Here is a 14,909-nt window from a genome sequence, read left to right as displayed (position 1 = left end):
CACCCGTCGCTCCTCCACAGTCCAAATATGGTCAATCCTTTCATTGGCTGCAAAATAATCCAAAGTCTGTGGTTAAAGCCTGTGTTTAAAAGCTATACAGCGATTTCTTCTAAGTCTCTGAATGAATGACAACAGTTCCACACGGGAGCCTCGCCAACCGGCTGTTCTTGAACATTAATGCTGCCCACTCTTTGTGCAAATGCATGCACATATTCTCACTGAGATCTGCTCCCTACTTTTATCTCGGGGTCACTGTTTGTCAGAGTTATCCATCTTGCCGCCCCCCCCCCCCCCCCCCCCCCCACACGTCTCCCTCTCCGCCTCTGTTGCCGTCCCTCATTTTCACAAACATTTGATACACCAGCAACATTCGGTCGGTCAGAACCAATTTATCTCATCGTTTTTAAAGGAGACGGAGGGAAGGAGGCAGAGAGAAGGATGATGGCTGGCAAAGAATTGGACATGTGGCATTACATTTGAAAATTTGTAATCTTCTAAAATGAGCTTTTCCCTAAAGAAAATAAATAAAAATGTTTTCTTTTTGTTAAAAACTGAATCAGTTATGTAGTGAACAAAATAATTTTGACATGATGACACAATAGATAATATGTGGTGTCAAAGTTGCTTACAGGCCTGCAGCCACGCGGCCTAATGAGAATCTATGACCAGACCATAATAAATATGACCAGAAAAAAAAAATAGGAAATTGCATCCTTAAAGTTAAAAGTCCATAATAAGCATTAGAGGGCTGATCTGTAAAAAGGATAATGTGTATTAACTACATAACTTTAATGATAAGCTTCAAATGGGTTCGAGATTCCTGTAAAGTCATTTCCAAAGACCGGGGCACCAAATCCATAATCTCTATTATTTAACATTTCTATCTGCAGTACACCTTTGAGCCACATGGGGGAGCCTAATTGTTGTTCTGATTATATCATTGAATCTAATAAGAAAGGCTCGTACATTCAGTTTGTTTCACGATGGGAGGAAAGGAGATGTTTACTCAACTAAACAACAAAGTTTTAAACTATTACAACAAATTATTCAAGATAATATAAAGTGATGCGGAAATGGCAGTAAAAATGGTCCGGAACGTTTATTTACACACAAAATTCACTCTTCGATTTACAGATAAGGTCTATTGTGAATTCGGTGGCAATGGTTTTTAAAAAGTTCGTCCCCGAAAAAAAGTCTGAGAAACTCTGCTGTGAATTATTTACTTCGATGGGAGATGAATATATGAGTTTCCATGTAGAAGATATAGTTATTATGAGGGAGCCTCCTCCTAACAGGAATATATACTCGTATTTTCAGCCATGCTAGCTTCATGGAGCACGTATAATTTATGTACACTTAACTGATATAGAACAATGCTAATCATCCATAACAAACAGACTGCAGTCTGCTAGCGCTGTGCAAAGATATTATATTAGCTTTCGACATTTTTTTTTTTCAATTCGCACACCTGAAGGCAGCATCAGTCTTATTAAAATGCATCGTTTTGTCTTTATTAACAAATTATATTTAAGCATCAATTATAAAAACAACCTGTTGTGTTGTCTGAGCCGACAGATATTTGTATACTATAAGTACAACATGTTTTCTTTGTGTTGAATTGCCAGATAAACAGTGTAAACAGCAGAGTTTAACTGCCACAAACGTGCATTTTGAGTCTGATAAGCAGCAAATATTCCATCTTAAAAACTTGATTTCAAACTAACTTCTTCCTTTTATATAAAAGAAAAAAGCAGCACATTTCTCACTCTATTTTGGTCCCTGGTTTCCATAGTGATGAGATGAAATGGAAATGATTTCAGCAGACCTACATTTGGATGTGTTGATTATTTTTTTTAAATCCGTCCACTTGGGTAATCACGGAGCTGTTATGCAGTAGAATGTAATCGTTGTCACTGCTGGAAAATTCACCCGGGACGATATTCAAAGCGTCCTGGCCGTCGGACACCTGTCGGGGTCAAATATTACCGGGCGACCTCCCGTCTGAGAAGGAAGGTTGTTGATTCCAGCAGTCGCATTTCTTTCCAAGGCAAAACCCTCTCAGTGTGACACCGTTGGATACTTTAGGATTTTGTAATTATTCAGCAAAAATCACTTCATCTTTGCCTTTTAAAGTAACAATAACCTGCAGAACAAAGTTTGAACAACCCTGTCCTGCCGTCACGTCTCTCTCTCTGTCTGCTTTATTTATTTTTTACACTGTTTATTTGATGGGTTTAATCCCCTCCCAGTAATCACACTGGAATCAAGATTGCAATAACTAAATAAACAAAGTAAAAGTAATTAGACTCGGCTCACCCTCCCAAATGGGAGCCGGATTTTCTCTCTTCCACAATCCGATAAATCAGACTCGATATATTTTTTTTTGTATCCACCCACATGGATATTCATATTATATAGGCTATGAATGGGCCTACCTCCTTTATTGTAGCATTTAGCCCTTTTAGATGGGTAACTCTTCATTTGTAAAGGATTCATAAATGTGTGTTTTTTATTGTGATTTCTCTCAAAAAACATTAATCTTCAAACGTGGTTTTAAACTTTTTCAGATTTTCCTTAATTGTGATTTTTTTTTTATATTCTCCCATTTGTTGGCTCTCTCTCCACTTTGCCACTGAATCATCACAAATATCCAGAGAGCAAGTCGTTGAAGTCTTAACTGATTACATTTGGAAGAGCTGCGTCCCCCCAAGTGCTTTGGCTGCTTTGGTTGTCTCAAGTTTTTAAACCAGACTTTCTTCCTCCCCAAATAAATGTACTAAAGTCTATTTTTAAGCGTCTTGGTAAAATATATGTTTTAAATTTATACTCCCGTTTATTAAAAGGATGAGAGTCCAAAAAGTCACACCTAAATATGTTTGTATATTTGTCCCATCTAAGATTATATTAGATGTAATAGTAACTCAAGTATATTCATATTTCCTGTTAAAGCCCAGAAGTAAAAACTAGTAGATTTCGACCGTCCTTTATAAAAACTCCTTTGTAAATCCGTCTTGGTCTACTTTCTTTCAATCTCCGTATCGTGTTTCCTTGTCCCCCGACCCCTCGGGCATCTCGGAGGGCCATTAACCAATCCCCGTACTTTTAGACAGACGGCACGGAGCCGGGGCATCGATACTGTTTGATTCATGCTCGTGGCTTTAGGTTCTAATATTTCTACCAAGCCCCTCTGTCTGGCAACGCCACCGTCACTATTCATCACCGCTACGCCGACGCTGCCGAGATGGGTGTTACACCCGCAAAATATTGTTTTTAGGTGGGTGTGTGTGTGTGTGTGTGTGTGTGTGTGTGTGTGTGTGTGTGTGTGTGTGTGTGTGTGTGTGTGTGTGTGTGTGTGTGTGTGTGGTGTGTGTGGTGTGTGTGTGTGGTGTGTGTGGTGTGTGTGGTGTGTGTGGTGTGTGTGGTGTGTGTGGTGTGTGTGGTGTGTGTGGTGTGTGTGTGTGTGTGTGTGTGTGTGTGTGTGTGTGTGTGTGTGTGGTGTGTGTGGTGTGTGTGGTGTGTGTGGTGTGTGTGGTGTGTGTGGTGTGTGTGTGTGTGTGGTGTGTGTGTGGGTGTGTGTGGTGTGTGTGTGGTGTGTGTGTGTGTGTGTGTGTGTGTGTGTGTGTGTGTTCTGGGAACATGTTCAAGGGCAAAGCAAATGGGCATGGCTGTCGTCTGCTTTGAGTAAATGTGAGAATGAGTCGTAGCTTGTCATCGTTACCGTCCTGACGTTACACACTCACTTTTTTTTAACCACAGGCATCTTATTATCTTTTTCAATTTAGGGAACATTATCGACACAGAAAATGGAACAAAAAAAACAATGGTGAAAGTTAATAGATTTCCCATTTAAAACATCCAACGTGCATCAGAGTGATGGATGAAGTCAGGATTGCTGAACTCTCGTTCGTAAGGAAACAAATAGTAAGAAAATGCCTTTTATTGTCTTTATGATGAAATGCAGCAGAAGTGACACAAAGCACTCCAGACTGCCTTTAGTTTTATTCACTTGTTTATGATTCAGTTTGTTGTGAAGAAGCTAATTGTTGAATCGAAAACATTTGTATAAATAATCACTCAATACGTTGATCTTGGGGAATTTTTGTTATCAGGATAATCCAAAAATAATAATAAAAAAAAAGTGGTCCAGTTCGCTATCATGGTAGAGAAGTAAAAATGATGATTCCCAATTAAAAAACAACATAAATACAGGAATTATCATGTAATCAAACACTCACACATGTTGCCATTTGTTTTATTTATTTTTAAAACTCATTTAAAATTGTTTGATTATTTGTTTTTTCATTATTTGCATCTTTGTGATGCAATAAAACTATTTCTCAACTAAATGTAAAGTGATTCCAGTTTGTTTTAGTGTTATTTTAAGAGTTTTAAGCATATTTTCATGATTGTTATCTCAAGGATAATCGTGACGTGAAATCTTCATACCGCCTAAGCAGCTCGTTTAATATAAATTACGCCCCCAACTGACAACGGCGCTCCTATAATACCCCCCCCAAAATGATGATTGCATTCAATTCGGAGGCTGTCTGCCAACAGAGGTTGGAGTTACATAATTGAAAAGCACAGATTGTTTGCTTTCGGAGATAAGTTTAATTGTCCTGATGGCATCAGATGGTATTTGGCGATAAACATTAATGTGACGCCGCATCAGGAAACCCACAGAGGTTATTAATGAGATGCTGCAAATGTCCTCATTTCGACTACGTGAATGCAGAAGCTGCAAAAATGAAAAGTTCCATCCAGAAGTTTTTGCAGCACGTCACACTGATGCCAATCCTTTGAGTACCTGACAGCAAACACAGTAATCCCCGATTAACGCTCAGTCTTTGACGCCGCGGCGTGTAAACATGCCAGCTGCTGATTCACCGCTCTCCCCCCCTCCCCGTTCCAGAGGCCGGCTTCGAGCAGTTCCGCGTGGCGGAGAAGGCCCACGGGAATTGGATGAAGCTGTTCCTGGAGGGCAACACCTCCGAGGTGCTCACCAACATGGGCAACAAGGTCCTGAAGCAGTACCTGGAGGCGCTGGCTGCCATGAGCTCGGCCCTCGGCAAACAGCTGGGCAAGTACGACATGTACTCCATGATCGCCGGCATGGTGTTCGTGTTCCAGGTAAGATCACGCTTCACTGCCAACATGAGATTACACCCTCTCTGAGTGAAGTTGAACAAAAAGGTGAATGTTCCTCCCTGTCTCCTCCAGCTCCTGCTGGTCTTACTGCTGGCGATGCCCGACGCCCTGAGCGGCGAGGCGGCGGTGGACCTCCCCGTCTTCTCGGCGTTGCTCTCGCTGCCGTTCTACCTCCTGTGCCTGCTGCTGGCCTCGGTGCACGTCTTGGTGTGCACGTCCGCCGAGAGCTCCTGTTACTTCTGCAGCCTCGCCTGGGGCTTCGTGTTCGCCGCCGTCGCCTTCTCCTCTGCCATGTTTTGTATCCTGGTATCCATGGTAACCCAGCGACTCCCCCTGGGGCCCAAGATTCTCGGGAAGGTGAGTGTGCACGCCTAAGTATACCGCCCACACAGAGCAGATGTTTGCCCCCCCATCGGTGTTTACACATGGGTGATTTATCTGCATGCGAAGCTGCAATATGCAGGCTGACTTTATATCAAAGAATATAAAAAAAACATATCATCTGTCGTCAGACAGCACATGTTCCAAACAAATAGGGAGCAGTATTTCACCTCTACTGCTGGCTCCATACAATCTAAAGGGAAGAACTAACTAACAGCACAAAGATGCACAAGTCGACAAACTTCTGAAGCTCTGAAAATCTGTTAAAAAATAATCTTCACGTTGGTCGGTTTTGTTGACTTTGCCTCTAACGGGGGTCTGCACAGTTTGTGTACCCTTATGATCATTCGTTAAACAAGGTGTCAACCTCTAGTTCTGAACGGTGAAGCCAATGCTAAAGTGCCTTAAACTGTCATTCTCTCTGCTGGCCACCAGGGGGCGACTCCTCTCTGGTTGTATAGAAGTCTATGAGAAAATGGTCCTACTTCTCTCTGCTGGCCACCAGGGGGCGACTCCTCTCTGGTTGTATAGAAGTCTATGAGAAAATGGTCCTACTTCTCTCTGCTGGCCACCAGGGGGCGACTCCTCTCTGGTTGTATAGAAGTCTATGAGAAAATGGTCCTACTTCTCTCTTGATGTATTATCTCAGTAAACATTGTAAACATGAGTTTATGGTCTCAATCTCTAGTTTCAAGTCTTCTTCAATCCAGCATGATGTTCATTTAGTACATTATGGTCCATTTAGAGTCCACCAGACCAGGAAGCAGGGGAGGCTTTAGGGGGCGGGGCTTACCTGTCGGCTGATCTTACACGTTTTAAAGGGTAGATTTTATGTCATTTGTCACTTCCTGCAGGTAGAATCTACTAAATCCACTGAGGCTCCTAAATGTGCAAACTCTTTCCTCGTGTAGCCTTAAACCCCTTGAATCTGCTGTGAAACAAAGAAAGAAGTTTCGGTATATTTTTTCTTTGATCTGAAGTGTTTCATTGATGCGTCTCCTCGTCAATTTGAGACTTTGGGCTCCGTTAATGTGAATCAGACAGCGTTAGACATATGAAGAGCTTATCTGTTTTTCATGGATGATTACAAAGAGGCCTGCTATGATTTGATTACAGTACCTAAACAAACTGTAAGGTAATTAGTAACTAGGGAGTAGTTTTGAATATATAAAACATAAAAAATATCTTGTTTTATGTGGAAGCATAATGAAAGTATGGGAATGTTTTTTGTGCTTCAATGCGGTGACTGAGTCTCCAGTGTTGGAGCTGTTAATGCCAACAGCACAAACAAAGGGAACATGAATCTATCACCGATGCAGTCGGCTCTGCTGCAGGTTTACTCCAGTTCCCAGAAGCCACCAGCTCCCATTGTTTCCCCAACAATCCAGTAAGAACCCGCCTCTTGATTAACACGACTTTATAACTCCAGCCGTGAATCTGTAGAGGTATGATGGGAAAAAGACTATTAGTTCAACGTAAAGTATGATGAAGTCCTTGGAGGATTCTCTCTCTACACACCCGGAAACACAAATACAACAGTCCTCCAATATCTAAGTTCATATTTCCCCCTATAAACATCTAACTGTGGGCGATCGTTCAGATATATTGGGACGAGTTATTCAGAAGTCTTATAGTGTTTGTTTAAATTGTTCCTCTTTACTGCTGCAGCTCTTTGCTCGTTATCATCCATCCGTAAAGGTCACATCTCATTTCCCACCTGGGAACTTTGTATAAAGTGCTGATAGGGCAAAAAAAAAAAGGTTCACTCAAGACTTTTTCTGCGACTCAGGTTTTTCTTGAAAAGACAGCGGAATTTTTCTTTGAATGTGAATGTAAAAGTGTGTGTGCGTGCGTGTGTGTGTGACGCCGGTGGTTCGATCCCCCGGCCACTTCAGACCGAAGTGCTTTGGGAAAGACACTTAGATTAGATTGGCACCTTGAGCGACCATTTTAAATAAATAAATGAATAAAACGTTCAGGTCAGCAGGTAAAGAGAAGTGTGCTTCATCATCCAGCAGCAGAGTCACCGGACTTTCAGAGGTTAAACAGTCGCACGGAAAAGTGTGGTTTGATGAAAAAACTAACCTCAGCAATAAATACATACATGGACAACAAACGGCAACTATTTAGAAAGTTTTTGGTTTTTGTGGATGACGGGATGACGCAGAATGAAAGGGATTGCTGTGACTGCAACTATTTTTATTATAATTATTATTAATGTCTGTTATCTTTGATTAATTGTTAATTTAATGGTAAAATGGCACACACAACAAACAAATAAACCCAAATATATTCAACCTAAATGAGCCAGGGAATGTTTGTGTCGTCATAAAAATCGATTATAACAATAGTGCGTTTATATTAAATTATTTATGTGATGAAAATGCAGTTTGCATGTAAATCTATATCTTAAGTGCATATATTAAAAAAAATATAATGGCCACAGAAGAAGTCAAAGTGCCGGCTCCTGACCGGCCGAGCGCTCCGGCAACCATACAGCTTATAAAAGCTCATAACGGTTTATATTTATGGATAATAAACCCGTCTTCAACTGTAAAAGCTTTACTTGTGTTCTATTTCTAACTGCAGCAGCTTGAGGTTGATGTTGGAACTCACTTTTAAATGTTATTGATTACCTTGAAAGCAGAATATGGATTTTTTTTTCTCCATGTTTCACTTATATATATATATATATATATATATATATATATATATATATATATCTTGTTCCAAACCGTGGCCCGTCTTTATAGCCGGGATCTTTATCTATGTAATAACCTGTGTGAGGAAATATAATTAGTAAGACTCCGTGTCCTCTAAGTCATGACTGACAAACTCATTTTGATATTGAGATTAGATAATAATGCTGTTTTTAACATTACACTTTATTAATATTGGTAATGAATGAGCTGGAAGTCTGTATTAAATCAGCTTGTTTCCCTAATCTTACATCTTTTTTGGACAGTTTTCAGCAACCTTTCAATTTACTTCAATACTTTTAACAAACACAGCTTGTGTTTCTACATAATATCGTGCAGAACGGCTGAGAAATGCTCTAAAGTCAGGTGGGGTCTTGTTCTATAACGACAATCACCTGAATGAGTTTGGATCGAAGGCAAAGCGGCGGACGCTTCGGCTTAAGAGCTGGCGGTTTTATGGGCGTCCAAAGCTTTTATTGGAGGCGTCCTGATGAGTTTCACTGCGACTCGAAGATTAACGTACAAACTCTCCTCCCCAACACAAATGTGTTGTGACTTTTAATAACCGAACGGTGAGTGTACTTCATTTAAAAAATAATAATACAAATACAGAGTAGTTGGAGGTGACAAGTGGGCCAATATCAATCCTTAACAATACACAGGGTTGGTATGGGTCCTGGAGATCCTTGAAAACGCTTGAGTTTTAGTGTTGTATTGGATTTAGACTAAAGGTGTATAAATGTGTGTTGTATGTGATGACATCTATGATAGAACAGAGAAAAGAAGATCTCCATATCTGAGGGACTGAAAACAGCATTTTGTGACATTTCTTTATGAAAAATGACTTTTGATGATGAACAGATGATGAAAATAGTTGGTGATTATATTTCTGTGGATCTGTTAGTGGAATTAGTTTTCCTTTCATTTGTGGTCCTTCTGTAAAAAGCTGTCTCCAAACATCATGTTGGTTGTTTAGAGGACAATAACATCTCATTTAATGTGATGAACAAGTGACAGAATAAGTAGACTGAATACTGACCATTGGATTGATACAAAGATGGAGTTTACCACAGCTGGAAGGTGCTGGAAAAGCATGGAAATGCAGCTGGAAGTGTTTGAAAAGTGCTTGAATGTGACTTTGGAAAAGGTGTAGGCATACTGAATATACTATAGTACAACAGTTTAAAGGGACAGTTCACCCCAAAATGAAAAACTAAAAGCATGTTATGATTCTACATGAAACTGCTCACCAATCTGTGGATTATCTGGAGTTGCTGAGTCATGATTTCTGGAAAAGAGACATTTCTTCAAATGTATTTGACTTATTTATTTGGCACTTTGACACAAAAAGACGTCTCTAATGAGCCTGATCCGCCCGGCAACTCACACCGAAACCATCCAGATTGATTTTTTTAATGACAGTGACTGGCATGTATGCAGAGGCTGGTCATTTCAAGGCAAAAAACCCCAAAACATTTCAGACAGTGATGTCACCATTCTGCCATCTTCACTGGGGCTTCATGGTGATGCAGAGAAGATGCGTCCTCGGCACAGTGGGCTTGGGTTCAGATGGGATTGATGGATGTTCTTGTTGTTGTTTACGTTGGCCCACCGAGGCTGCTTATAGAATAATTCTCCACGTCGTGTTTTTTAATCAGCAGGAGAGATCAAATCCTCGCTCGTCTGCCGTTTCTTTTCTTTTTTAATTAAAGGAGAAGTTTTACAAGTTTTCACTTTCCGACCATGAAATATAAGCGTACAGCCAGAAGGCAAAGAGACGAGAGACACTTGAGAAACGGCTAATCCACCTACCGCTCATTAATTTACATATAATATCTAGTTTGTTTCATCCATGAGACAACAACAGTGTGTTCCTGGAGTCACAGATCCAAAAGCATTCATTCAAACAGAGAAAGTCAGAAATCTATAATGTGGTCCTCCTTCTTTATATCATCTAGGAGAGAGTCATAAACAACAGAAATGTGATTGAGTTTCAGAGAGAACCAGCCAGAGATTTATAATGTATGAAAACATATGCAACCTAAAGTCATGCCACAGATGAGTGATGTCATTTTCCTTTTTCTTTGTGGAACACAAATACCAGAAGTAAATATTTAATGTCGCAGCATGTGGTGAAGTAAAGAGAGGAATGTGTGTCTGCAGCTCCGGTTCAGGTTCAAACTCCTCTCGCCCTGAACTTTAATTATGGCTGCTTAAATAAGAGCTTGGCTGAACTTCATTTGAACTTGCTTTACAATAGCGATGTGCCGTCAACGCTGAACCAACTCATTTGCATACAAGTGTGCAATTGGACAAACACCAATTTAAAAAAAAATCTGAGGGAAGCTTTCATAAATGACGGCCTGCTGGCTGCTGCACAGACACGACAACAAAATCTCTCCTTATACGCGTTTCCTAACAGATTTAAAAATGACAAACCAAGAGGGCTCATATATAAATCGTGAGAAGAGCCAATCTGTGTATAAACTAACTTCTAACATATTATATCATCTTTAATAGGAAAACCAGCCATTTCAAAGAGCTAAATAAATCTGTACTTTGTTTTGTGTCATTGGAAACGTGTGCATATGTGAAATAAATGTATTAAGGTGGAGTTAACAGGCCCATTATTTTCACATCCTCTCATCAGTGAAACAAGTAGAATATACGCTAGCCTTTTATATTAGATTCAGTGTTAGAGGTAGACTGGAATTAGCAATACGAACTGTCAGGCTCCCTCGTGTGGCTTAAAGGTGAACTGCAGGTATGAATGTTGAGTAAAAAGACCATGGAAGAAATTCTGCAAATGAATTTGGTGAAGTCTCATGTATTACCAAAAAAAAGGATTTCTTTTGATCAAATTTGGATATTAAAAGTATGCATCAATGGAGACATTTTCTCCTTTTTAAGTGTAAAACGATGGGGTTGAGATAATAGAGCAGCCGGTAAAATAAAGTTTTATCATGAAGTCATGGGTCATTTATTGAGTTATCACTAGATAATAGAAGTAAATTGGCACGGATCACCCCAGCAGTAGATTTGGTCCAAATAATGATCCCACTGAGATGAACAGTTAGAACGGCCGGTGGATCCACAGTTAGAGGTGGCGAGGTGGAAATGTGCTACTAAACCTTAGAGTTAAATAGATCTGTTGAGGCAGATAAAAAAAATGTAGTTTTGACTGCAAATATTATAATAATCTAATGTGGAGATCTGAATCTCTACCAAAGTCTATGAACATCTGTTTTAAAACACATTTCTATTAATGAGACAGATGCGTCAGAAATAATACACTTGTTTTAGTCTTTGCTCTAAATCTTCTGTATTTAATCCACTCTTGTGTTCTCCCAGTCTCCTCTGAGGAGCGGCGGCGGCGGTGGCGAGTGGTCGCTGTCCGAGCTGGACGTGCTGCTGCTGGCCGGCACGGTCGGACACACTCTCAGCCTGGCGGCCAGCAGCTTCGTGGAGGAGGAGCACCAGACCTGGTACTTCCTGCTCAACACGCTCTGCCTCGCCGTCTTCCAAGACGTCTGCCGCAAGTACTTCAGAGAGCGCCGCGGCGCCGGTGGTGATGATGATGATGATGATGATGAGGAGGAGGCCATCCTCCCTTCCAGGGACCGCCGTCCCTCCGCTCGGCCCAAGGCGGGCGTCTGCTCGGAGAAGTGGCTGGCGTTGGCCACGCCCCCCTTCACCCTGGTCTGCTGCCGCCTGCTGCGCTCCCTCAACCAGACCGGCGTGCAGTGGGCTCACCTCCCCGACATGGGACACTGGCTCAACAGGTGGGCTTTACCATTCCTTTAGAGCACACATCTTCAGCAGGGGGGTCCGGGACCAGGAAGGGGGTCCGCAGAGTTACTGAAGGGGGTCCCCGAAAAGATTTGACCCCAAACTTCTGTCCAAAAATCCACCTTAACATGAATACAACATATATTAAGCAAATGTAAATCTTCCCGTTTGTTTCATATTATGTTGAGAAATTGTGATGTAGAAATGAATCTGTCAACAGTTATTATTTCAATGCTTAGCATTATATCCATCCATCATTACAAAGATATATAGATAAACTTTAGGCTGCACTACACATTATTATTGGCCCGCTTTAATAAGGAACACAGTTTTATATGATATGTAATAGGGGATCTCTCCACCGGGTCTCTATAGGCCTTGGGGGTCCCTCCACCAGGTCTCTATAGGCCTTGGGGATCCCTCCACCGGGTCTCTGTAGGCCTTGGGGGTCCCTCCACCAGGTCTCTGTAGGCCTTGGGGGTCCCTCCACCAGGTCTCTATAGGCCTTGGGGGTCCCTCCACTGGGTCTCTGTAGGCCTTGGGGATCCCTCCACCGGGTCTCTAGAGGCCTTGGGGATCCCTCCACCGGGTCTCTATAGGCCTTGGGGGTCCCTCCACCAGGTCTCTATAGGCCTTGGGGGTCCCTCCACTGGGTCTCTGTAGGCCTTGGGGGTCCCTCCACCAGGTCTCTATAGGCCTTGGGGGTCCCTCCACTGGGTCTCTGTAGGCCTTGGGGGTCCCTCCACCAGGTCTCTATAGGCCTTGGGGGTCCCTCCACCAGGTCTCTGTAGGCCTTGGGGGTCCCTCCACCAGGTCTCTATAGGCCTTGGGGGTCCCTCCACTGGGTCTCTGTAGGCCTTGGGGGTCCCTCCACCAGGTCTCTATAGGCCTTGGGGGTCCCTCCACCAGGTCTCTATAGGCCTTGGGGATCCCTCCACCGGGTCTCTATAGGCCTTGGGGGTCCCTCCACTGGGTCTCTGTAGGCCTTGGGGGTCCCTCCACCAGGTCTCTATAGGCCTTGGGGGTCCCTCCACCGGGTCTCTGTAGGCCTTGGGGGTCCCTCCACCGGGTCTCTGTAGGCCTTGGGGGTCCCTCCACCGGGTCTCTATAGGCCTTGGGGGTCCCTCCACTGGGTCTCTATAGGCCTTGGGGGTCCCTCCACCGGGTCTCTGTAGGCCTTGGGGGTCCCTCCACCGGGTCTCTGTAGGCCTTGGGGGTCCCTCCACCAGGTCTCTGTAGGCCTTGGGGGTCCTTGGCCTGAAAACATTGAAGACCTCTGATATAAAATACAGAACAAGTGGGAGAAAAACAAGCCAATTATCATTTCAGACACTTAATTTAAAAGTAATTCCTTTAAATTTCCCACAACGTTTTTTGGCGCCGGCGACTCATCGTGTCACTTGTCATAACACAAAGCAAAGACAGCGAGCGTTAACAGCAGCAGCTAGCGGGCTGATTCCTAATTACTTGTGGCAGCGTTATGATTCCTGAGAGGTTCGTCAGAGGGAGAGATGCACCGCTCCATGAATAGTAAAAAGATGGAATGGCTTTTTGTCTTCCTCTTTAGCCTCTGCAGTCTTCACAGTTGCCCTTATTAAACAACACAAAAGAGCCGGCTGTATGAAGTGATTCTAAATATTGAAATTCATCTGGAAGTTTATTTGACACAAAAATCTGTTAAAAGCACACAGAAATCCCTTCCGGCGAGTGATCCCCGGGTCTTTTTCTCTCTTGCTACTCCAGACTTTACTGTGTTAACTCCACTGCTGCCGAGGATCATGGTGTTCGTATTCGTATGTGAGGATTGTTGGCTTTTATGTGGGAACAGGATATAACAAGAACTCCCCAACAGCAGCTTGAGGTGAGGGTTTAGACCCACAGAGTTAAAGTGAATAGGCTTTAACTCCCGACACACTGCACTCCCACGGGTGCTGGATTCATTGTAAAAAAGTGATAAAAGTATAAATAAAAGGCCGTGATACCAATTTGTCCAAAGAGCGTAGCCTCAGTATAGTCCAGCATGCAACACTGCGACAAGCTCCCTGTTTGTCTCTCCACCTGCAGCCAGAGAGTAACGGATCAATAACAAGTTCACTCCGCTTCTCTGGGGAAGCTTGAAGCCGGGCCATTATGGGGAATATAGGAACTGGATGAGTGAAATGTACGAGGAAATTACACTTGATAACAAAATAAGTCCCTGAATGATTTGGAAGGGGGGGGGTATCTGGTAACGTTATACAAGTCTTTTCATTTGACACAGAAAACATTTAAGGGTGTTTTTCTGGCTGAGAAGCTGACAGGATCCTCCACTTTTCAAGAAGAGAAAATAGCCTCGTGTGATTGCTCAGTCTGCAGGAAAAGAAACGCAGATTTCTCAGTAAAGACCGAGCCATTAATATTCCGTCAGCAGCGCGGGGCCGAGGATTATGTTTTGTACTTTGACATGCATCACATTGTGGAATAGAGATGTGCATCCTGACCTTTTCCCTGTCCGGCGGTGCCCTTTCTTCCCACCTGCGCTGCCCGTTGCTCGGATAATGAGGTCTATGGTTGGTGCTACTGCCTCATCTGGTCTCCAAAGTGAACCGACTCCTGCTGCTGTCTGTTCCAGCAAAATGGCTAAATACGCAGCTCCTGTTGGTCTGTGATGTGTCCTTTGAGGTCTTATTACCTGCCTGTGCTCGGTGGCGGTGTAATTTCAGACTACGTTGGCCTTAAAATCCGAGAGAACAATTGAAGATCCGAGCCTCTTTAAAGTTTAAACTGCTGCTGGAGGAAGTGACTGACGGTGTCTCATCCAAACGTTCTCTGTTCTCAATCAATTGTCTACTTCAAAAGGTTTAACTTTCCTTTCTTTTTATTCATCAAATGACTTAATGCATTTTTGCTCAC

General features: G+C 42.7%; 1 protein-coding gene across 1 annotated transcript in view; it reads left to right on the top strand.

The window, feature by feature from the left end:
* Positions 1-14,909, top strand: part of pigg (phosphatidylinositol glycan anchor biosynthesis class G (EMM blood group)) — a 65,537-nt gene that overhangs the window by 26,291 nt on the left and 24,337 nt on the right. Inside the window, exons 8-10 of the mRNA XM_084009171.1 lie at positions 4,913-5,130; positions 5,221-5,505; positions 11,580-12,010. Coding sequence (XP_083865297.1) covers positions 4,913-5,130; positions 5,221-5,505; positions 11,580-12,010 — 934 coding nt within the window. The remainder of the gene's footprint in view (positions 1-4,912; positions 5,131-5,220; positions 5,506-11,579; positions 12,011-14,909) is intronic.

The sequence above is a fragment of the Eutrigla gurnardus genome (assembly GCF_963514095.1).
Source record: "Eutrigla gurnardus genome assembly, chromosome: 5".
In the NCBI taxonomy this organism is placed as follows: Eukaryota; Metazoa; Chordata; class Actinopteri; order Perciformes; family Triglidae; genus Eutrigla; species Eutrigla gurnardus.
Note: the sequence above shows the minus strand (reverse complement) of the source record. Positions and strands in the feature narration are given on the sequence as shown.